This window comes from Miniopterus schreibersii (assembly GCF_964146895.1).
Source record: "Miniopterus schreibersii genome assembly, chromosome: 10".
NCBI lineage: Eukaryota > Metazoa > Chordata > Mammalia > Chiroptera > Miniopteridae > Miniopterus > Miniopterus schreibersii.
In genome coordinates this window covers 49688885-49712923 of record NC_138110.1, presented here as the reverse complement: position 1 = coordinate 49712923, position 24039 = coordinate 49688885, and the positions used below count along the sequence as shown (strand labels likewise).

The 24039-nt window shown below is 40.3% G+C and overlaps 1 protein-coding gene across 4 annotated transcripts in view; it reads right to left on the bottom strand.

The window, feature by feature from the left end:
- The window catches only part of KBTBD12 (kelch repeat and BTB domain containing 12), a 34137-nt gene extending 10527 nt beyond the window's left edge, over nucleotides 1–23610 (bottom strand). For 2 of the 4 annotated variants that reach the window (XR_013999779.1, XM_081150267.1), the window contains exons 1-5: nucleotides 23335–23610; nucleotides 17010–18191; nucleotides 12732–13002; nucleotides 11749–11899; nucleotides 1741–1938 (exon numbers count right to left, since the gene is read on the bottom strand). Coding sequence is in view for 3 of the 4 variants with exons in the window: in XM_081150267.1 (XP_081006393.1) it covers nucleotides 1741–1938; nucleotides 11749–11899; nucleotides 12732–13002; nucleotides 17010–18079 (1690 nt within the window). In the remaining variant the exon portion in view is untranslated. The remainder of the gene's footprint in view (nucleotides 1–1740; nucleotides 1939–11748; nucleotides 11900–12731; nucleotides 13003–17009; nucleotides 18192–23334) is intronic. The other 2 variants (XM_081150269.1, XM_081150268.1) reach the window with 2 other exon arrangements.
- Between the last annotated feature and the right edge of the window lie 429 nt (nucleotides 23611–24039).

Below are 24039 nucleotides of genomic sequence, written 5' to 3'. Positions count from 1 at the left end.
AAATTGTTGGGTGTAGTACTCCATATGTGTTAATTAGGTCATGCTAATCTACTCTTCTACATATTCACTGATTTTTGTGGGCTGGTTCTGTCAGTTGCCAAGAGAGCTGTGTTAAATCATCCCACTAAGGTTATGGATTTGTCTTTCTCTCCTGTCAACTTTTAGTGTACACATTTTGAGTCTGTTATTAAGTAAATATAAATCGTATCAATTATAAATATATCAGGGATACAGGATGGCTGCAGAGTAGGTGTAAGTTCACCTCCTCCCAAGACCAAACTGGAATTAAAACTAAATTATAGAACAATCAACTTGAAAACTAGCAGAATTTTTACCAATACATCTCCAAGGGCAAGAGAAACAAAGGAAAAAAATAAGCAAATGGGATTACATCAAACTAAAAAGCTTCTGCACAGCCAAAGAAACCAGCATCAAAATGAAAAGGGAACCCACTGTATGGGAGAACATGCCGATGTTCTGATAAGAGGCTAATTTCCAAAATATATAAAGAACTCATACAACTCAACACTAGGAAGACAAACAATCCAATTAAAAAATGGGCAAAAGGACTTGAATAGACACTTTTCCAAAGAGGACCTACAGATGGCCAAGAGACATATGAAAAATGGTCAACATCTCTAATCATCAGAGAGATGCAAATTAAAACTACAGTGAGGTATCACCTCACATCTGTCAGAATGGCACCATCAATAAATCAACACACGACAAGTGCTGGCGAGGGTGTGGAGAAAGGGGAACCCTAGTGCCCTGCCGGTGGGAATGCAGACTGGGGCAGCCACTGTGGTAAACAGTGTGGAGGTTCCTCAAAAGATTAAAAATGGAACTGCCTTTTGACCCAGTGATCCCACTTCTAGGAATATATCCTAAGAAACCCAGAACACTGATCAGAAAGAATATATGCACCCCTATGTTCATAGCAATATTATTTATAATAGCCAAGATCTGGAAACAGCCCAAGTGCCCAACAGCCCAGTAGGTGAGTGGATAAAAAAGCTGTGGGACATTTACACCATGGAATACTATGCGGCTGTAAAAAAGAAGGAACTCTTACCTTTTGCAAAAGCATGGATGGACCTGGAGATAATAATGCTAAACGAAATAAGCCAGTCAGAGAAAGACAAATACCATATGATCTCACTAATAGGTGGAATCTAATGAACAAAATAAACTAAGGAACAAAACAGAGTCAGAGGCATGGATACATGGGACAGACTGACAGATATAAGAGGCGAGGGAGGTAGGGGTTAATGGATAAAAGAAGGTGAAGTGATTAGCCAAAGAATATATATGCAGAGCCCATGGACACAGACCACAGTGTGGTGAAGGCCGGGGTTGGGCGGAGGTGGGAAAAGGAGGGAGGGAATTGGGGGATCTGTAACAGTGTCAACAATAAAAAAATAAAAAATAAATAAAAAGAAAACTTTCTTATTCAATCCTACAATCAGGCATTAGCCTTCTCTCCCATTTCTCCTCATATTCACTTTACAAACTAGATCTTGTTTTATTCTAACAGTATCCTTTGGAGGTAGTAGCTCCATTTCGTAGATGTGAAAACAAGTTCAAAGGTTTGGTGAGTTGCTCAAGGTCACTGAACACTAAAATACATTCTTTTGCCAGTGCTCATACTGCTCCCAGGATTGTTCTTTGGTGACTGGGTCCCTTAAGGAGGTCAAATAAACAACAAAGGAGGTTATAAAACATTTAAAAATGTATCAGTACCTGCTCCATGGAATCCCCCGCAGACATAAAGCTTCCCATCCACTGCTCCGGCATTGGTAGAATTGGTTCGGAGAGAGAGCAGGGAGCTCGGCATAGGTGGGCCCTCTCTCCAAAAGTCCCCGTCAGGGTTATATATCTCCACCACATCAAGGCACTTGCGAACCTGGCCCCTGTCTCGACCTACGCAGCCAATTCCACCTACAGGGAATGACCCACAGAAATGAGATGACTCAGAACAGACACCCCTTCCTGCCGTGGGGTGTGTAGCAGAGATTCACAGGACTCTGAGCTTTCTCTTTCTTGCCTGGCACTACTTCTAAGCAACAGTGATGCCAACTAGGTGCTCCGTAGCCAAATTTAATGTCATTTTTATTCACAGTGTTCCATCTTCTTGTCCTTAGGCATGAGGCTGATTGTATTGCAGGCTTTATATCCTACAGTATCCAACATTGGTCGACACAATGAGCTCTCCCTTTAGAATGACAGCTCCAGGTTTGAACGTGAGGGTCACTTGACTGACGTCTGCCTTCCTGTTATCATCAGCAATGGTTTCACTGATCCTGCTAGCTAGGGATGTGTCCTTTCCATTCTTCCACATCGCAAGCCTGTCTTTTCCTCTCTTCTTAAGTTGCATGAATTTTTCCTCATTAGGTAGGGACCATTATTTGGTAAATTTAAGGTTTGGGAGTCAAAGGAAAGCCGCCAAACTCAAATGCCCAGTGTATCTTCCACTTTTGGATGATATGGTTCATTCTACAGATATTCACTGATAGCCTGATATATGCAAGGCGATGTGCTAAGTGATGAGTTTAGAGAGACGAATGGGACATGTTTCTTGCCATTAAGAAAGTAATGGGCTGTCATCTAAAAAAATCTATAAACCATTAACAATTACACATACTACCAATTTTATAGGGTTACTGTGAGGAATAAATTTAAAAAAAACCAACCAAATAAATGCAAAGTATAAGCACCATGCAGAAGTATGATACATGTAGTTAGTAGTTAAATACTAACTACTGATATTGTTATTACTCCCCTCACATGACATCATCTGGTGTGAAGTTCTCTGTTTTCATTCAACTAGAACTTATAAATTATTAGTAGGAACTTATTCAAATAATGTTTTCTTTTACAAAAGTTATCATTTATGATATTATTAATAAAACAGAAAATATTTTAAAAAGGAAATTAATGGACTGGAAAGAGCCATGTATGCAAATACATGGAGATCATGACAGGTACCTTAAAACAGATAAAACATCTGCATTATCACCTGTGTTTTAATCTTTCTTCAGTACCGAGTCCTCAATACCTAGTACAGTACTTGACATGTGTGTCTGGAATGAATGAATGAATGAATGAATGGGAAATTTTAACTTTTCCTATGCTTTCTCAGTCTGTCCAAGTGGATGTATTTGTAAGCTCATTCAACACAAAGGTCACTTTTTATACATCTTAGATTTCACAGTGCCTGACACACGAGAGCAGCTTATTTTCACCACGGTTGGGACTTATGCCAGGCCTAAGAGGTGATGGAAGAGACTTTAGAGGAAGTCTTTTTTTCCTCTCTGCTGGCGGAGCCTGGCCTGTTTACTGTCTCAGTATAAATTTAGGGACTGAGGCTATAAACTCAGGAAGTTTTAGCTACTTTCTCTCTTATCTTGCCGGATATTTATCCCAATAATTTGGCCCATTATTGTGCCGAGTCTGAGCGTTCCCAAGGCAAGGACATGCTTTCCTTAGTTAACTGCAAAGCTCTGCTGTTGTTCATGGGCCCTCTTTCAGTGTGGTACTGTGGCAGCTAGAAGTCTCAGTCCACCAAAAAGTGGGGCACAGTGGCCTTAAAGAAGAAGATTTAGCTGTAGCAGTTCAACCTGGCAACCACCCATCAGGTAAGAATGAGATGATTTAGTTACCTGTTCTGCAAGATCCAGGAGAGATATGATTAGGCTGTTTCATATTACAACCATATGATTAGGCTGTTTTATTATTACACTTGTAAAAGTGTAAGCAAACAGGTTAAATGAAAGTTACTGGGAGTCAGGCCAGGAAACATTGAGCAGCCAACATTCTGAATGTAATTCAGAAGTTTCACATAAAAGCCCATTAGAAAAGCTCCCCCAACATAATGCATACAAAGAATAGGTATTAATCTCTTGGTTTTTGGATAACTAGAATGCTTGTCATTTTGATTCTCTGTTACTAAGTGTATTTAAATATAATGTCAACCCTTACTCTACAAAACCAACCTTTTAAATATGTGCCCTTTTTTTTTCAAATCCCCACCTGAGGATATGTTTTAATTGATTTTTAGAGAGAGAAGGAAGAGAGAGAGAGAAACATTAATATGAGAGAAACGTCAATTGGTTGCCTCCTGTACACACCCCAACTGGGATAGAACCTACAACCTAGGTATATGCCCTGATCGGGAATCAAACCTGCAACCTTTTGATGTATGAAACTATGTTCCAACCAACTGAGTCACCTAGCCAGGGCTAAATATGTGCCCTTTTTATTTGGTTGGCAGACGGTTCACACGCTCCACTGGAGGGCAACATGGGCTTACAGGCATTCTGTCTTTGTTCTGACCATTAAAGCCTGAATACATTCTCTGTCTCACTTGGATGTAATTCTACAGTCAAGTACACTTTCAGCAAGATTATTAACAGCAGACTTAATGAGCTTAAACTGGAGGTGAATCCTGATTAGATAAATAATCAAATAAAAGCATGATCTTTATTAATAAGTCAGCACCAGCACGGCAAGAGAACTCTCTTGATTACAGGAATCCTAGGGTAGAATCAGCACATCTTTAGAATTTCAATGAGATACCCCCATATCTTTAATTTATATGTTATCAGAACCTGAGCTCAACTTCATTAAAAAACAGACAAATTAATAGAAATTACCTTTTTAAGTCATACCCAAATGGACTTCAAATGCAAAATATATACCTTGGTGTTTTTTGGTGTGTGAGGGATTACAGAGAGAATGTGTCTCCTGCTCCTCTCATGATTTCTACAGAAATGAAGACTAGCTCTTCTTGTGTTTGGCTACTACAGATTCTTTCCCTTCTGTGAGGTGGGGAGGAAACCTCTCTCCATGCAAAACCTGGCGGGGAGCTGGCTGAGGGCAGAGGAGGAGTGGTACTTCTCTGACATTCTCTAAGGACTTGCCATCCACAGTGCCTCGAAGACAGGTGCTGGCGTTGGTGCCCTCTGCCTGGAGGGTTGCTTCAGGTGAAAGCTTACTCTCTTCTCCCTTGGGCTGCATCCAAAAGAGGAGGGGGATTTTGTAATCATTCTGACGAGCTCCTAAAGTTGGTTATATTGCTAAACAAGCTTTAGCAAATATATTTACTGCTGTAGGTTCCCATGTGTCACGGAAAAAGCATGCAAGCTTCTGGAAACAGACAGCCCTGGTTCATAGGCCTGCGTATCCACTTCCTAGCTGGACAACTTTGGTCCATATACTTTCTCTAAGACTCCGTGCTCTCATCTGTAAGTTAAGGATAATAATAGCAATTTCATAAATTGTTGCAAAGATTAAATTATTAGATAACTATGTAAAGGTGGAGAGGGGTGAGGAACAACTCACATTCGCCGTATACCTATTCACAAATATTCCTATAGGAATTTTCTTTTATTGATTCTCATGTACTGCATGCAAACAAAATGGCTAGCACATAGTAGGTACTCAATAATGTTAATTCTTTTTCCTTCACGTTCTAGCACGCTGCATAAGTAAACAAGTGTTTACTGAAGTTGTCAAAATTTTACATTTGCTTACTCCCAGTTTGATTATTTGCTATGTCTATAATTGATGACTTACTGACCCTATGGTCATATCTCTCTTAAAAGTTTCAAGATTGGATAGAGACAATCAGGAAGTCAAAGGGCTGGGAAATAAGCTGAGCCCTCCTTTCAGCTTTCAAGTGGGGAGAAAAGCTCCCTGATGTGATTTAGAGGAACCCATTTAGTTATGAACATTTGCGAGAGGTAGGAGTTGCCAGGTGACGTCATACAAGGTAGAAAGGGATTTCGCACTCTGTCACTTCCAGGAGTGAAGCCAGCTCTGGGCTGCTGGGCACTTTCTGGGCTGACGGGCATGTCCAATACAGTCTGTTCGCTGCTAAGATGGGGTTTATGACAATTTCATTCTCGCTTGAGTTTCCTGCTCTCTGACTTTTTCTAACATTTTAGAGTTCCAGATTTGGAGCCTAAGATCCTAGAAGACACGAGCCTAGCTTCTTAGTCTAACAGAGGGTTCTCGGGTATTTTTCTCTTTAAAGCATCAACATGTTTTGTTTCACCTCTTTTATATTTGAAAACATATATCACATTATTTTTTGCCTTAGTGAATTGAAGCTACTGAATATAATTTAACATTTTATTAAGGATTCATGAGTAATAGCATGACTTGTTCTCATAATATGCCAGAGGTATATAGATGGTTCTATACATTAGGCTGCACGAAGACATGCCTCAGATTTGCTTTCTTGAACAAATCCTAGCTGTTGTTGTGGTTTTTAGCAACTTACCTCTTTTTCATAAAAGCAAAGTACATACTGTGTAGTTACACAACCCTTTGCTGTGCAACATTATGCTCTACTGCAAATACACAAAGCTGAATCAGAGGCTGAGACGTTCTCCTCAGGCACTTCTCACCTATTCTCAATAACACTGTCATCACCCTTCATCAGGGGCTTTCACGCTGGAGAAGCTTCCAAACGGCCTCTGACTTCAGAATCAAAACCACTTAAGCTTCTAGTTAATTTTAAGCAATCTATATTTTGGATATTCACTCATGTTTTTACTAGATGTCAGAGGAAAACAAGTTTAAGAGTCTATTTTTGTCCATAAGACACAGTCTGTTGAGAAATCAAAGGCAAATACAAAACTGTATGTACTACAGCATTATAATTATACGCTGATTGAAAAAGGGTGCAATTTATAACTAATTGTCACAGTAAAATGTGCAACTGCTAACTATCCACTCTCTGTGAATTCTTAGGATATCAATGATAAAAATTACTCTAGCTAAGTTGCAATTTGGGAACAACAGGCAGACTTTGGTCTCTTAGACTACTTATTTCTGGGTTCCCCACTGAGGGTTCCAGATAATCAAGGTTAAAATCTTTCATATGATTAATTGGAAATACATTTCATGGATCTTACAGAAAAAACATCATGAGCTATTCACTTAAGTTCAAAGCCACTTCAGCTGTTGAATCTCTAAATCCAAGTATTTTCTCAGAAAAAGGAGGCACCAGGAATACCATCTGACTTCTTTAGCCACTGTAAAAGCATATTTCTTTTCTTGTTCAGCATGAGCTTGAGAACTGTATATTTAAGCCCAGAACACTCCTAGAATTAGACCAGAACATACCCGACAGTCTGCTCTGGTAACTTATGAATGCCAGGATATTTTGATCAAAAAATCATACCCATCTTCCTAGAATACTCCCCAGTACACAGTGCTGTCCGTGGGGAGACCTGGTCTCATTCATGTCTGTGTCTCTTCTCGAAGCTAGCCCAGGGTCTGGCTTATGTAACAGATACTCGGTAAGTATTTTGAGCATATGATACCTCCATTAACATGATATTACCTCTTCACTTTCCTCACAATACCCGTATTCCTCAAAGTGTGGTCCAATGATTATTCACACCCACTCTACCTGCACGCTTCCTACAATTCAGATTCCTAGGCCCTACTTCAGACCTACCACTCGGAATTTGCCAAGGGTGAAGGCCAAGAATCTGCCATCTTAATAAAAAGCCTTGGTAATTTGAGAAACACTGTATTTTTAAAAAATTGCTTAGAATTTTATCAAAAGAAGAAAAAAGGCAAAATCTTACAATGAAACTTGGTCCTTTCATCATATGAAATAATTCATCTCTAAAGTGATATTTGAAAAGAATGTACGATAGCTACTGCAACCTTCTGTGTAACTTTCCCTTCATCACTGTCAGTGGAACCCCAGCTGAGAGCTAGGCTCACACAGTGCTGCTCTCTCAGTGAGCCACTGAGGCACAAGGCGGTCTCCTGGAGAAAACAACGCCGATAGTTTGGGTCATTAGCTGCGTGGGAAGACTTATTATCAGAAGACTCCCCACATGGAAATAAAAAGTCCCTACTTAAAAAAACTCTCCACAAGACCTGTAACTCAGATTATTTTTGTGGCTTTTTACATGACAGAAAACAGGCTACGGAGATGAGAAAACTCAATTCAGTAAACAGACACTTACTAAGCATCAATCATGTAATCCAGGCCCTGTGCTGGCTTTTAGAAGAAACACAGATATGAAAAAAGCCAGTTCTATTCCCCTACCAGGGGTGGGGAAACTTTTTTCTGCCAAGGGTCATTTGGATATTTATAACATCATTCCCGGGCCATACAAAATTATCAACTTAAAAATAATTAGCCTGCTGTATTTGGTCAAACATTTAATTAACTCACCCCTAATGTGATGCCTGGAACTGCTTCTCTTTGGTGAGGCCTTGGCAGGGACAGACCAAGTGATTTTGTGGGCTGTATACAGCCCTTGGACCAGACATTCCCCATCCTTGATATAATAGACACAGAAAAAGCATTTGACAAAATCCAGCACGCATTTTTTATACAAACTCTCAGCAAAGTGGGAATAGGGGGATCATACCGCAAATAATAAAGGCCATACACGACAAACCTACAGCCAACATCATATTCAATGGGCAAAAACTAAAGGCATTTCCCTTTAAGAACAGGAAAGAGACAGGGTTGTCTGCTTTCACCACTCTTATTCAACAGAGCACAGGAAGTCCTACCCACTGAGATCAGACAAAAAGAAAAGATAAAGGGCATCCAAATTGGAAAGGAGGAAGTAAAATTGTCATTATTCACTCAATACCAGATATCAAACTATACTACAAAGCCAGTGTAATCAAAACAGCCTGGCACTGGCACAAGAACAGACATATAGATCAGTGGAACAGAGAACCCAGAAATCAACCCAAGCCATTGTGGTCAAATAATATTTGACAAAGGAGGCAAGAGCATACAGTGGAGTAAAGACAGCATCTTCAATTGATGGTTTTGGGAAAACTGGACAGGTACATGCAAAAAAGTGAAACTAGACCACCAACTTACACCATACACAAGAATAAACTCAAAATGGAAAAAGACTTAAAAATAAGTTGTGAAACCAGAAAAATCCTAGAAGAAAACATAGGCAATAAAATCTCAGACATCTCACATAACAGAATTTTCACCAATACATCTCCTAGGGCAAGAGACACAAAGGAAAAAACAAATAAATGGGACTACATCAAACTAAAAAGCTTCTGCACAGCAAAAGAAACCATCAACAAAATGAAAAGGGAACCCGCTGTATGCTAAGTGAAATAAGCCAGTCAGAAAAACAAGTACCATATAATTTCACTCATATTTGGAATCTAATGAACAAAATGCACTAACAAGCAAAATAGAGACAGACTCATGGATAGAGAGCCAGCTGATAGCTGTCGGGGTTAGGGCTGGGTGTGGGGGTGGGGGTGGAGGGATTGAGAAGAAAAAAAAAAGAAAAAACTTATGGACGTGGACAACAGCGTGGTGATTGCTGGGTGGAGGAGGGGTCAGGGGAGGTGGAGAAGGGTATGGGGGGGATAAATGGTGATGGACGAGACTCGACTTGGGGTGGTGAACACACAATACAGTGTACAGATGATGTGTTGTAGAATTGTGCATCTGAAACCTGTGTAATTTTGTTAACCAGCGCCACTCCAATAAAGTCAAGACAAAGGAAAAAATAAAAATAAAATAAATAAATAAATAAATAAATAAACCAAAGCACTGTGATAATCTCCTTAAACCAGTAGAATCCATATTGCAGTTATGGAAGGCCAGGTCACGATCTGCACAGGGCCCGAGTCTGAAAAGTGTGCTGATGGGAGAAGATGGTGGGAAATCAGGTCAACAGACACTCCCTTTAAGTATGAACTGAGGCCATTAAAAATAAAGGCATACTCAAAACACCTGTGCAATATGGGGACATGATTAGTACCCCCAGTTTACAGGTGAAGAAACAGAGGCTCAGAGAAATCAAATAACTTATTTCCAAGTCCATCCATGCTGTCACCAAGGGTAAGAGTTCCTTCTTTTTTACAGCCAAGTAGTACTCCATGGTGTAAATGTACCATGGCTTTATTATCCACTCCTCGACTGATGGGCACTTGGGCTGTTTCCAGATCTTGGCTGTTGTAAATAACGCTGCTATGAACATATGGGTGCATATGTTCTTTTGAATTAGTGTTTTGGGTTTCTTCAGCTATATTTCCAGAAGGAGAATTGCTGGGTCATAAGGCAGTTCCATTTTTAATTTTTTGAGGTAACTCCATACTGCTTTCCACAGTGGCTACACCAATCGGCATCCCCACCAACAGTGCACAAGGGTTACCTCCCCTCCACACCCTCGCCAGCACTTGTTGTTTGTTGATTTATAGATAGTAGCCATTCTGACAGGTGTGAGGTGATACCTCATTGTGGTTTTAATTTGCATCTCTCTGATGATTAGTGACACTGGGCATCTTTTCATATGTCTCTTGGTCATCTGTATGTCCTCTTTGGAAAAGTATCTATTAAGGTCCTTTGCCCATTGTTTGGGTTTTTTTGGTGCTGAGTTTAATAAGTTTTTAATAAATTTTGGGCATTAACCCCTTATCAGATGTATCAGCAAATATGCCCTCCCATTCAGTGGGTTGTCTTTTCATTTTATTGATGGTTTCCTTTGCTGTACAAAAACTTTTAGTTTGATGTAGTCCCACTTGTTTATTTTTTCTTTGGTGTCCCTTGCCCAAGGAGATACATCAGAAAAAAATATTGCTATGAGAAATTTAGATTTTACTGCATATATATTTTAAAAAGTTTTCATTGATTTATAGAGAGAGGAAGGGGGAGGGGGAGAGAGAGAGAAACATTGATGCGAGAGAGAAAAGTCCATCAGTTGCCTCCTGTACATGCCCCGACCGGGGATCGAGCCCACAACCTGTGTATGTGCCCTGACCTGGAATTGAACCCACCACCTTTTGGTATACGGGGCTTCTCTTAAGTAAAACAAACAACAACAAAAAACAAAACTATTCAAATGCTTGGTTTGTTTTTATCTCATATTTCATGTTTTTTCTTTGTCATCTTTTTCATACCCATTCTCTTCCCCAAGTTTTTGCCACTCAGCCACCAGTGCAGATAGAACAAAATAAAAAATTGGCATAGTTATCATTTTACCAGTCCCGTCAGCCTCCTTATCTCAGTTTAATTCTTCCCCATATTTATTAGGGGAGGGGGAGAAGGTGACGGAGGATGACGTTAGGGAAATGGAATGTGCTTAGAAGAGCAAAGGACTTAATAATAAAAGAGTAAGAACAAGGAGGGAGAATAGGGGAAATATACTGATGTCCTGGATTGTTTTGTGGGAATGAACCAGTCTTTCAACAACACCTACTGGCTAGTATAAGACCATACACATTCAAGCAATAAGAAAAAATGCACTCAGGTAAAAAGGATTTGATAACGTCTGTACAGAAATTAGGTGGGTGAGGCAAAAGGAAGAGATTAGCATGATCTGTGGCATCGCCTTACCTGTGGTGGCTTTCTCTTCTGCTCGCACAGATAATCACATTTGGTTGCAAAAGCCTACATTTCATTGACTAAAGGTAGCCAAAGTTTTACTCCCATTTCAAAATATTTTTCTTGGTAGTCTACATAAGCATGTATCACTACTGTTCTTACATTCCAAGGGACTTAATAATTCCATTAAAACTAATTTTGCTTTCAATAAGTCAATGATTTTCATTTAATATGATCTGACTGTGCTCTAGAAAACAAAAAAGAAAAGAAAAATTTTGGCTAGTTATGTACACATTTGAACTGGAATGCAAGAGGAAGGGAGAATATTTCGCTTTTACTGAGGCAAACTGCTGAGAAAAACAAAAGTAGTTATACTCTTTTAGCAACCTGCTTCTTCTTACCTAAAACATAAATTTCACTGTTGACTACAGCTGTACTGAACCGGTACTTAGAGTACTTCATGGGTGCCCGCTCTGTCCATTGATCTTGGCTGGGGTCATACTGCAACAGTTTGTTGCTTAATCGATCAGGCTCTTCATCAGGAAAATCCATCTGCATGAAATATGACAACCAATATAATAATACACCATTTAAAGATCTCTGTGAGTACATAAATGCAATTAATCAAATCAAAAAGCCAAGGAGGCAGAGGTTAAATGCAGTGACTCAAACTCGCAAATACACCAATCCCAAGACTTGGGGTTATAAGTACACTGTCAATATCAGAGGAATTTATCTTCTGTAATAATGGGGCTAAAGTGCTGGTGATCTTAGTAGTGAGACAATACAATACAGCATTAAAAAAAACAATGAAGCAGTTGCAACCCCTTAAAAATGAAAACAAGCTTTCTAGAACAGTATTTAAAGTATAATTTCATTTTGTCAAACTTTATAGTGGTGAGATATCTGCTGATGCCCAGCAAAGACAAAAAGTGTTTAAAATCACAATATACTTTTGTGGAAATGAGTATTCTGGTTTCCCACTTAGAGTAAGAATTTTAAATGTGAAAAAGACCTAAAAATAATTACTTGCCTCGCGCTGCACAGCAGTTATGCACAGTACTGGGATGAGAACCCAGCTCCTCTGCCTCCTCCTTAGATGCTCCCTATGGATAATCCCTCAGCATAAGCATCTTTCATAATTAGCAAGACGGGAAGGGTCATGAAGAATACAGCATGAACCCTGAATGAGGTCATGTCTATGAGTAACACACTTTAAAAAGTCATTCTCCTAAACTGCTTTTACACTTTAAATCTAGTTTAGTATTCTAGAAAATAAAAAATATTTTACCAAAAATGTAAGTCATAACAACACAACATTTTTCAACATAGCAGCCAGGCTCAGCATAGCCATGCCAAGTAGGTATATAGGAAATTTCTTAACCTGAGGGGTCCAGCCTCCAATCACATAAAGTTTATTATTCACTGTCACTACAGCATGACACGCCAATTGTAGTGGAAGGGGAGACACCCTTTTCCAATTGTCCCGTTCTACAGAGTACTTATCAACACAGTTTGTAATAAGATACTGGTTTTTAATTTTCATCTGTCCTCCTATAACATAGAGGTCATTATGGACACTGCCCAGAGCATAGAGCTCTCGAAATTCAGTTGTGCATAACTTTTCCCAAAACTGGTTTCCTCTATCATGATACCTGTAAATTAACAGAGAGAGAATTCAGGATTAGAGGTAACACGAAAACAGTTTACCCAGGAAACACACTTAACTTTCTTTTCCAATTAAAAACAATATGATTTGGTTCTTCTAATTGGAAAGGAAAAAACATAAATATAAGATAGTGATACAGGTTTGCAGGTTTTTGTTTTTTGGGTTGTTTTTTTTTGCAAGGTCTGACGAACAAAACATAATGTGCATAGGGCCAATCAACCACACCTACCTGTAGAATTTTAGGAAAAGTAATATATCGAAAAAGTACAGATTATTCAGGACTAGCCTTCATTTCCTAAGTCTAGGGAAGAAAATCAAGAACAAATAGGAGCCCGGCTGGCATGGCTCAGCGGTTGAGCGTGGACCTAGGATCCAGGAGATCACGGTTCGGTTCCGGTCAGGGCACATGCCCGGGTTGCAGGCTCGATCCCCAGTGGGGCGCATCCAGGGGGCAGCCGATCAATAACTCTTGTCATTGATGTTTCTCTCTCTCTCCTCCTCTCCCTTCTTCTCTCTGAGTCAATAAAAATATATTAAAAAAAAAAAATAGGAAAGTCTTTTAGCAAATCATTTGTAATTTTACCATCAGAGAATAATAAGTAAAAATAAAAACAAAAAAGTCTCATTCTGTGGACTAGAAGTTCCTCTTTAATAGTACATTAAAGAAATAAGTTTTGGAGGACAAAATCTGAAAATATCTCAATTCAAAGACATGTAATGGGATGATTTAAAATGTGTAGACTTTTAAGGATTGTTCTTGCAGTTCTCACTGGCTTAGAACAGCATCAAGAGCATCTGTAGGTGTATGAAAATTCACCTGCAGGTGTCTGTTGGGCATTTAACATCTATTTTAGTCCCCCAGATATGGTAATTTCAGCAATTTCTTCCATGAATAATTATGTCAGTCTGAGAAGAATCTAGGGAGATAGGGACACTAGGATATATAATCTCTCAATACTTCCAGAAGTCCAACACATTAATTGACAATTTGTGTGAGTGTGTGTGTACAGCATTATATAGTAACTAAATATATGAGTTTGTGGCTATCTTTTGTCTTGCTTCTTGACAGAGGTAAGTCAATCATGATTTGGGACACGGTCTAAGAAGGACAAAAGTACTTATGGGGACAGTGGGATAAAATATGTGATATTAGATCTGTCCTAGAAAATCCAGAATGTATACCTGAAATTCAAAGCTAAAACAAAACAAAAAACAGTAAAATATAGAAAATAAGAAATAAAAGGCTGTTCTGTTTGGAAACAAAGAAGAAATTATGTGTGTGTTGTATACAGAGTACAATTTTAAAGTATAGGCTACTTATTTTGCATCAAACACTGACATTTGATTATATTTATAGGAGTTTTTCCTCAATTGTTTTAGGTCAACTCTTTCATTCTTTCCCAGAGACAACTTTTTACTTTAGGCTTGACAGGTAAGTTAGAAGATTATGCTCCTTTCCAAGAGGGAATGCCTGGCTTGTAAACCGAATGCAGAAATTTATCAAACCTCATGAAGGCTGTCTTCTATGTAAGGCTAGGTAGGAAACCAGAGTCCCTAGAATCATGGGTGATATTTTCACCATTTTAAACTGTCCTGGATTTTAGAAGAGAAAAGAGAATTAGGTATCTACAGCTGGGGGCTACTGAAGTAAAGCCAATGAATGAATATATACAAAGAACTGAAAAACAGATTTTGGGTTGCCAAGACATGATTCAAGAAAGCAGGCCAAGAATGAAATACATCTCATGAGCGTTGGGATGTACATGTTTGCTGGGCAACTTGATAATCTGATTTTTGTTTTAACATTTTGAACTGAAAATGAGGAGAAAAAATGCCCAGATAAAGCTGTAAAATTTGGGAGCATTTGTGATCTTGCTTCCTGGCAATTACCAGTTTTGACTCAAGTAAACTCATAAAAATAAAAAACCTGTAAAATTTATTAAGAAAAATGGGTAAGATATAAAAAAGAAAATATAGTACAAAACACTCAATGTTCTCAGAGGTTGACAGTCTAAAAACAACACATAGCCTCAGCTGTATATCAAAGTATGGGAAATAAGTAAAGGAGATAGAAAGGTATATGTTTTTGAAAAGAAATGACGAACTAGAGAGTCTACTTCCTCTTTTAAGTCAAAAAGAAATATATCTGCATGAAAATCTATGAACTATAGAGTAGAAACAAATTGAAGAGCATCTGGGCAAAAATAAAAAGGATTAGAAACAGAAATAATATAGCAGGAATATACAAGATGATGATTTCTCATACATATCACAAAACTGGCACTAAAATGACCTTCAGTAGTGCTGTAGGATTTTAACTATCCAGACATCTGCTGGAAGTTTCATTTAAGTCCAAAGCAATGCTTCTGGTAATTTCATTATTTGCCTTGCTGACAGTTTCATTATTGGAGGGAATGAGGAGGGTATCTATTATTTTTACCCTAATTCTGACCACTGTGGGGGAGCTTGTTGGTGATGGGAACCTGGTTGGTTCAAGATAGATAAGGGTCCATGGTCAGACAGATGCAATAAGAAAGGAAGCAGGCTTTCAAAAAAAGTTAAGAGGTAAGATGTTTGAGGATCAAAACAGAAACACATTTTGACAGGATTGGACATTTATTAAAAGAACATATATGCATATGTGCATATCCGCATAACCCATGGACACAGACAGTGTGGGGAAGGCCTGGGGTGGGACAGGGGCTGTGTGGAGGGGGGCAAAGGTGAGGAGAGAGAGGGGCATTTGTAATACTGTCAACACTAAATAAAAATAAATTCTGCTGGCAGTTCTGTGGACTATCTTGATCAGAAAGAAATAAGAGCTATTTAAAGAACCTGAGGTAAGAGGCTCTTATAGTAAGAGGCTCTCAAAGGGAAAGACGGGCATCTAACCAAGACCAAATAAAACAAGTAGCGTGGAGCTAGAAGAATCACGCTGGGAAAGCCAAAGCTTCCTCATCTTTTAAGAATTGATATCCTGGTTCTTTAGTCTTTACTGGCAGTTCTGAAGAAGGCTGCTCCTTCTGCTCAGTGACATGCTCTGCCACGATGGGCACAGGTCCAGGTCACTCATCCAGGGCTCTGCACTCCCTCCCCTCTCCCTACTAGGGAAGATGAAACATGTCTGCAAAGGATGAATGTGAAAATGGGACAGGCCTATAGCTTGAACCAGATAACTGAACGCTAAGAGGTGGCAGAAAGAGAGCAGACCTCTTAATTCTTTCTTTGTCCCAACTTCACTGTCCAGAGAATTACTTTCTGACTGAAAAGTCTTAACAAACCTTGGTAAGAGGAAACTGGGAGGAGAAGATATTGAAGGAGAGCTTTCTATGTGTATATTTATTATTTACCCAGTTAGATTTAAGAGCTGAATACTTACCGAATACTTGCTGAATAAATAGTCAACAAGTGTACGTGTCCTCACATGCAAGACCTAGGTGATATGCTACTTCATAGCAGACACTTGTTCCTCTAACAACTCTAGGACTGAAGCACTCTTACTTAGGCTACAGACATGTTGTACTGCTGGAGGTTTAGGGAAGATCCACAAATGAAGGATACAGAATAAAAAGTGACAGATAATTAGTAATTTTTGTTTGAGAAAAAATTAGTGCTCCCAAGTAGGAACTAAAATAAGTCAGCTCAAAGGAGTCAGTGGAAATAAATTTTTCTTCTGGTTAAAAGTTATAGCAAACTCTTAGAAAACAAAGTCTATTGATAAATAAGGAAAGAATGAAAATGTACAATGGGATCACAACGTACTTTTAACTTATGCAAATTCCACTATTGTTCTTAACAAAAAGAGAGAAAACAACTTTTTAAGTATGGGTGATTTAATTATGAGTTTCACATATATGTAAAATGTGTAATTACAGGATAATTTTGACTACATGTAATTTCAGATGTGATCACTGTTTTAGCAGTATTTTCTACTGTTGCTAATGTCAAAGCAAGGTAATTAAAACAAACATAAATATAGTGCTAGATACAAACCTATAGATTTCAACATTCTTGCTCTTTTGTCTAGAGAGTTTAGAGGCACTTGCTTCTCCCGCCACAATTATGGCATTGTTTTCCATGACAACACCAGTACACACAGTTCCTAAACCCTCCCCATACTTGGGAGATGAGATAAAGTAGGTCTTCCGTGATGCGGGATCATAACAAAAACTGGCGTCCCCATAGTTCCTACGTCTTGACCTGATTCCTGAAGAATTATTGCCAATGCAGAGCAAAAGACTAGTAGTCTCCATGCCATAACGAAGATGCAGAGGGTGTTGTTGGGGTGTCTTGAAGGCTTTGAATGTGTTTTGAATTATGTCAATGCAATTTGCATCACACAGGAGCATCGTGTTCCTTCTTAGGGCTTGTCTTAAAAAAGATGGATTTATAAGTTCCAGCCTGACTTGCTTCAACAGCTCAACAAGATGCTCTTTGCGCAGTTCTTGGTTATGATTGACCCATCTCAGAACTAAGTCCAGAATGCTCTCCTCTCTGGATATGTTAAGGTCATCTGATTTAATAAGCGTCAGAAATTGGTGCACTTCAATGTCTAGTATTTCTTCATGTAAGCTCACCTCAGCAAAATGCTGATATAAGTATTTCTTCGATTGATCAGATAAATCTTCAGCTCCAATCTGCTTTGCAAAATAATAGATACCTACACAGTTGGAGGCATCCATGTGGTCCATCATATATTTTTGACACACATTAAAGACTTCTTCCATCTGCATAAAATAGGCAGCCATAGCTACAGTTTGTACATTGGCATTATTGACCTCCAAAGCTGCACTGTACATGTAATTTAATATAACTGACACACTTTCTGCTGTGATGTCATAAAGCACGACTTCTCTTTGAGAACATTCAATTAGTCCACAGGTGAACATAGCTTTGAAATATGGACTAAAAGCAGCCAGGACCAATCTGTGGCAAGGAAATTTCTCTCCTTCTGCTATGAGTACTACATCAATCATTTCTGCTAATTCTTTCATGTTCTTAATTTTATTCAGTAAATTCAAGCTATGTTGGTATTTTTCTTTCCCCTCAATTTTGCACTCCATGTTACACTCTCCAGTATTTCTAAGTAAGTCGTCTTTAAATTTAGCTTGATTCTTGAGGGGCTGTTTTCATGTCAGATTACTCACAAAGCAACAGAGATGTCTTATAACATTCCTGAGGGAGAGAAAAGAAGCCGTTTTCCTCTAAGAAACAATTCTCTATAATATTAAAAATGCAGCATTAGTTTTAAGACATATTTACAAATTATTCATTTCAAACAAAATAGTTTAACTTTAAGATAACTACTTTTTCATATATAAAAATAATGCCAATTGTATGAGCAGTACATTTTTATTTTCCTAATCAGCCCCAGAGAGTTTTCTAGGGGGCTGGAAAGTTGTCTCTCCCATGGTAGATAAGACAGAAGTGATAAGATGGGCACATTTTGCAGTTCCACTTCCAGTTACCAAGTACAGCTGCCTTGCAGGCAGAGGGTACAGAGGCATCAGGTAACATTCTCTCTGAGACGATGCAACATCACCTAAAAGGTCATGTGCATCTCCCCCAAAACACACCCAAATGTTAAAATGGCCAATTCACAGAATCACAGCAGGGACCTTGTAGTATGGCTGAAAAGAAAAAAAGAAAGAAAAAAAAAAGGCCCCTAAAGTCCTGCTCAAACTTTGCTATGGGGCAAACAATTCAAAACAGATGCTTTGGAAAGTACAACCCAATGTCTGCTGACTTGAGACTCCACAAAACTTGACACTTACAACTAAATCATCCTAAACTTAGAAAACGCACAGAAGTCATTATGTTTCTCTCTCCTCCCTGCTTACTCAGCTTCCTTTTGTTCCCTATTTCATAGTAGCAGAGACTGCATCACTTCTCAACTTAAAAAGCACTAGTCTAATTAAAAGTCTCTTTAAGCTAGATGTCTCATCTTCACCTTCCCCAGAGGAATGGAAACAGTCTGTTTCAAGGAAGTTAATTAGCTCTTTTGATTTATAAAGGATATTCCTAGAGTCAGTAACCTTAATGTGAGGAGGGGATCTTAAGTATCGGTCACCCTTTCTAGTTTGTACTTGGCCATAAGTTGCATGCAATAACAATAAACGTTGATGGTAGAAAAGTCAGTTCTAGGATGCCGAGCCGGTGTGGCTCAGTGGTTAAGCATCAGCCCATGAACCAGGAGGTTACTGGTTCAGTTCCTGGGTTGTGGGCTCAATGCCTGGTGGGGGGCATGCAGGAAGCAGCTGATCTATGATGTTTTTCTCTCTCATCAATGTTTCTATCTATTTCTCTCCCTCTTTCTCTAAAAATCAATAAAAACATATTAAAAAAAGAAAAAAGAAAAATCAGTACTAGGAGGTTAAGAAAGAAGGGGAGGTGATAATTTCAACAATGTAAAAGCATTTGTATGATAAGTACATTTTATGCAATGTAACCTTTTCAGCCGTAAAGGTTATACATTTTCTAAATCTCTGTGATCCTGTAAAGAATTAGAAATCTCACGTCTCAATACGGCATGGCATTTTTTTTTTTCAGTGCTAAATTAAAGTTCTTTTCAGGAAACAAGTGTTAAGCATGATAGGAATGTTTAATTATATAATGGCAACTATAAGACCTATAAAAAGGAATTATAACAACTAGCCAGAATCTGTACACTTGAAATAGGAATAAAACCCTTCTTGCCAGATTTTCTGGCATTAATTGCTCAGTTTTATTTCATTAAGAGCTTAAGACTTTATCTGCAAGGTTTCCAGTTAAAAGAGGTCATTATTTTTCTGAACTCTCCTATAACACCTTATGACTAGACCAAATCATATTATGTAGGCTACATTATACAGAAAAACATCAATCAACTTTACAGATGACAGTTGTTACTTTAAACTGAAAAGCATAAAAGCTTTCTTATAAGAAAATAAGTAGTTAAGAATTTTTAGTATTGCAGTGATATACAAGAATTCCTCAAAGGATATCAATACTAACAATGCTGGAAGGCCAAGTCAGCTTCCAGATACGATCACTAGATCTAACATGCTGCAGGGAGTTCAGACTCATAGTTCCTAAAACGTTTATCTTGATGTTGCTAGGACAGAAATGAGTTGCTGAGGACCCAGATGTTATGACCAAACCCCTAGGATTTCATATCTTTAAGGCAGGAACCAAACCATCCTTGTCAAACATTTTGGAATAAGCTATTTTAATCAAAACACAGGTGGCAGCCCTTATAAAGGAGTCCTGGACCCACAGGACTCAGACTTTCCCCATCCAATCAGAGCTGTGTGGCTTGACCAACCAGAGCAGCTCTATTCTGACCAATTATGACAGCACCTTTTCAACCAACCAAACTGCAAGGATTTGGAGTCCTCCTTTGCAGGAGGGTGGGGACTTCTATCCATATAAGCCAGCTTCCTTATGGCTCTGAGAGCTCCCTTTCCCTTTCCCCTAAAGACTGAAGAGCTCGTTTGCCTGGCTGAGTTGAAACAGGGCAGCAGGCTGGCACAGAGTGGAACAGACCAAAGCACATCGGAACAAGGCAGTGCAAAGTAGACTGGTGAGGAGCAGAACCAAGCAGAGCATTAAGGTGCAGAGCTGTCTAGCCTGTGTAGCCTGAGAGGGGCCTGGCCCCAGGGCTACCTCACAGCCCTGCTGTTTTCACAGTACTACTGTATCACAATTGAGCTGTTTCGCCCTGAATAAAGTGTCCCTCACCACACTCCAAATTGGGGATTCCTGTTGGCATTGAATTGGAGCCAGTGACCATCAGTTGACACTATCAAGTATAAAATCACTACCCATATTTTAAAAAATTATCCTGAGCCTGTTTTCAGCAACACTGCATCTCATTCAGGCATTACTAGGCCCTTCACAATCTGGCGTCTCCTAACCTTTCCTGCCTCATCTCCTGGCTTTCCTTCCTCACATTTTTCAACCTTTAGCAGTACTGAACTACTAACAATGCATACATGCACCTGAAAAAATGTAAAGGCTTCCTTAGTGAAGCCTTCTCTGCCTTTTCTTGCCTTACCTTGACCATAGTGGTTGCAGTGTTGCTATTTATTTATGCATATGCTGCCTCCCCTTTCAATGATAAGCACACTGAAGGTAGGGGGCTCATGTCTTAATCATTTCTGTATTCTTTTTTTAATCCTCGCCTAGGATATTTTTTTCCATTGCTTTTCAGAGAGAGTGGAAGGGAGAGAGGGAGAGAGAGAAACACATTGATTGGTTGCCTCTACACACACCCCAACCAGGACCAGGGATTGAGCCTGCAACTGAGGTACATGCCCTTGGCCAGAATTGAACCCAGGACCCTTCAGTCTGTGGGCCAATGCTTTAACCACTGAGCCAAACTGGCTAGGGCTCATTTCATTTCATTTCTTTTTTAAAAAAATTTATCTTTACTGATTTCAGAGAGAGGAAGGGAGAAAGAGAGAGAGAGATGGAAACATAAATGACGAGAGAGAGTCATTGATCAGCTGCCACTGGGGATAGAGCCCCAAACCCGGGTATGTGCCCTGACCAGGAATAGAATCACAATCTCCTGGATCATAGGTTGATGCTCAACCACTGAACCACTATGGCTGGGAGGCTAGGGCTCATTTTTGTATTCTTAACATCTGTCTGTGATGATGCTTGGCACATTAGAGTTGCTCAATACAGTTTCTGTTAAGTAAATGAGTGCTTTGCTTAGTCCTAAATTTATAAGTCCTAAATTATAAGTTCATCATAACCTTTTTTCTTTTACATTTTATACATGTTAATAAATCGCTATTATGAAGAATTTTTTTCTACATTTAAAAGTTGTGCTCGATTCTTCGAGTTGCCATCCTTTTGCCCAAGTTAAATAAATCATACAGAACCATCAACTTGAGTTCCTTGCCTATAGCTTGATGCATTGTGACACCCACTTCTCACTCCTACTCCCAAAGTTAATTCCCAGCCACCATGTGCTCTCAGGAATTTGGCTTCCATTCTTAGAGAATAACTGAAGCCAGAGATCACAAATTAGCTGCTCACAGACTTTTCTTTTCGTGTCTTTTTTATAAATTAGTTGTCAACAAGCAAAGTTGAAATATTCCAGCATCTGTTGAGAATAATGGACAGCTCTGGCCAGTGTGGCTCAGTTGGCTGGGCCTCTTCCCCTGCACCAAAGGGTTGATGGTTCAATTACAGTCAGGGCACATGCCTGGGTTGCGCTGGCTCCCCTGCAGGGGGCACGCTGGGTCAATGTTCTGCTCTCACATGGATGTTTCTCTTACTCTCCCTGTCTCCCTTCCCCTCTCTCTGAAAATCAATGAAAATAAAAATAAAGAAAAAATGGACAATATGACAACAGTGAGCCCTTAATTCCCATGGCAACAACAGTGTGCAGGACTTGAGTAGCCAGTTGCCGCCTCTCAGATGGCACATCTAATCTCATGTTCCCCAGCTCCCATTTTCCCCTACTGAGACCTGAGTATCAGTTATAATTTATAACTCTTCCTATGCTGTTGCTTTTCTCATCCCTGCTCCTTTAGTTATCCTACAGCCATTTAAGTTTGTGAACTCTGGTTTTTACTATTACATCCCCATACCCCAAATTTGTTTCAGCATCACCATCTTGTGCAGACACTGGTAGAAAATGGCTTGCACCACCCTAAATGCACTCCGAGTCTCCCACTGGTATGGACAAATGCCCGATTCATTTAATAGTAATAATCATCCCTCGCACTAGGTGTTTAATAATGGCCCGGCGTATGAATGACAAAGCTAAATAAGACAGGCTCCTTTTTTCTTTCCTTGAGGAGTTCATAATGCTTTGTATTCTCACCATGCTTTATACTTCTCAAAGACCTTTAAGATGCATTACAGCTCATTAGCTCTGCTTAAGAATCACGAGTGTGGAGGGGGAGGGGGAATGCAGGGCAATTATATTCCTGGCTTTAAAGTTAAGAGAGTTGCCCTGGGGATACTTGGATGTTTAGAGAAACTTTTTAAAGTGTCAGGCACTGTTCAGGATCCTAGCAAGACACCCTGGAGCAGAGAGGCGGCGTGGTTCTACCTTTCTGCTGCTTACAGTCTAGTAAGAGAGGCAAACGATCAAGTAGTCAGATAGTTCAGAGAATGACAGCACCAGGAAGGCTACCAAACTGAAAAATGTGACAGGAAGCGGGGAAGAGGGCCCCGGCCGGTTGGAGATGGTCTCTGGGAGGAGGCCCCTGCTGGGCTGAGCCCTGCGGGCCAGAGCTGGCCCCAGGGCCACGCACGGGAAGTGCCGCACCTAAGACAAGGCTTTAGAGCCCCACGGTTCCCTGGCGCTGTTACTTACGGAGTGCTGGCCCCGCCGGCTCCGCAGGGCCACGCGGCCCGGTGGCTGTCAGGACGCTCGGGAGTCCGCAGGGCGCGGGGCTGGCGGGCGGCGGGCCGCACGGACCCGCGCTGCCTAATATGGGCCTGTGCGGCCGGCGGTATAAATAGGCTGCTCGGGGAGGGCGGCGGACCACGTCCAGACCTGCGGAGGGCAGGGAAGGAGGGAGGGCACCCGCAGGTCCTCCGAGGTGACAGCTGCGGGCGTCGCGCCCCAGGCGCGGGGACCACGCCCCCCAGGCAGGGACCACGCGCCCCAGGCCGGGACCACGCCCCCAGGCCGGGACCACGCCCCCAGGCCCAGGACCACGCCCCCAGGCCGGGACCACGCCCCCCAGCCGGGCCCCGCCCCGCCCGCCCGCCGGGGGCTTCCCGCGCCCCGTCCCGACGCCCACGCTCGGCTTCCGAGGCCGCTCTGCACCTGCGCGCGTCGCCCGCGCGTCTGGGCGGCTGAGGGTGGGCCTGGAGGGGGCGAGGACACATTTTTAAAGAGAATCTGGAAGTCGGATTTTTTAAAATGATAAATCTATCTGTTTAACCTTTAAAAAAAAAAAAAATTTCAAAACTACCCAAAATCCCAGTGTGTGGTCTCATTGAATGGGAAAATACCAACATCCAGTGAAATGTCAATTTTGGATAAACAACCCATAGTGTTCTAGTATATGTC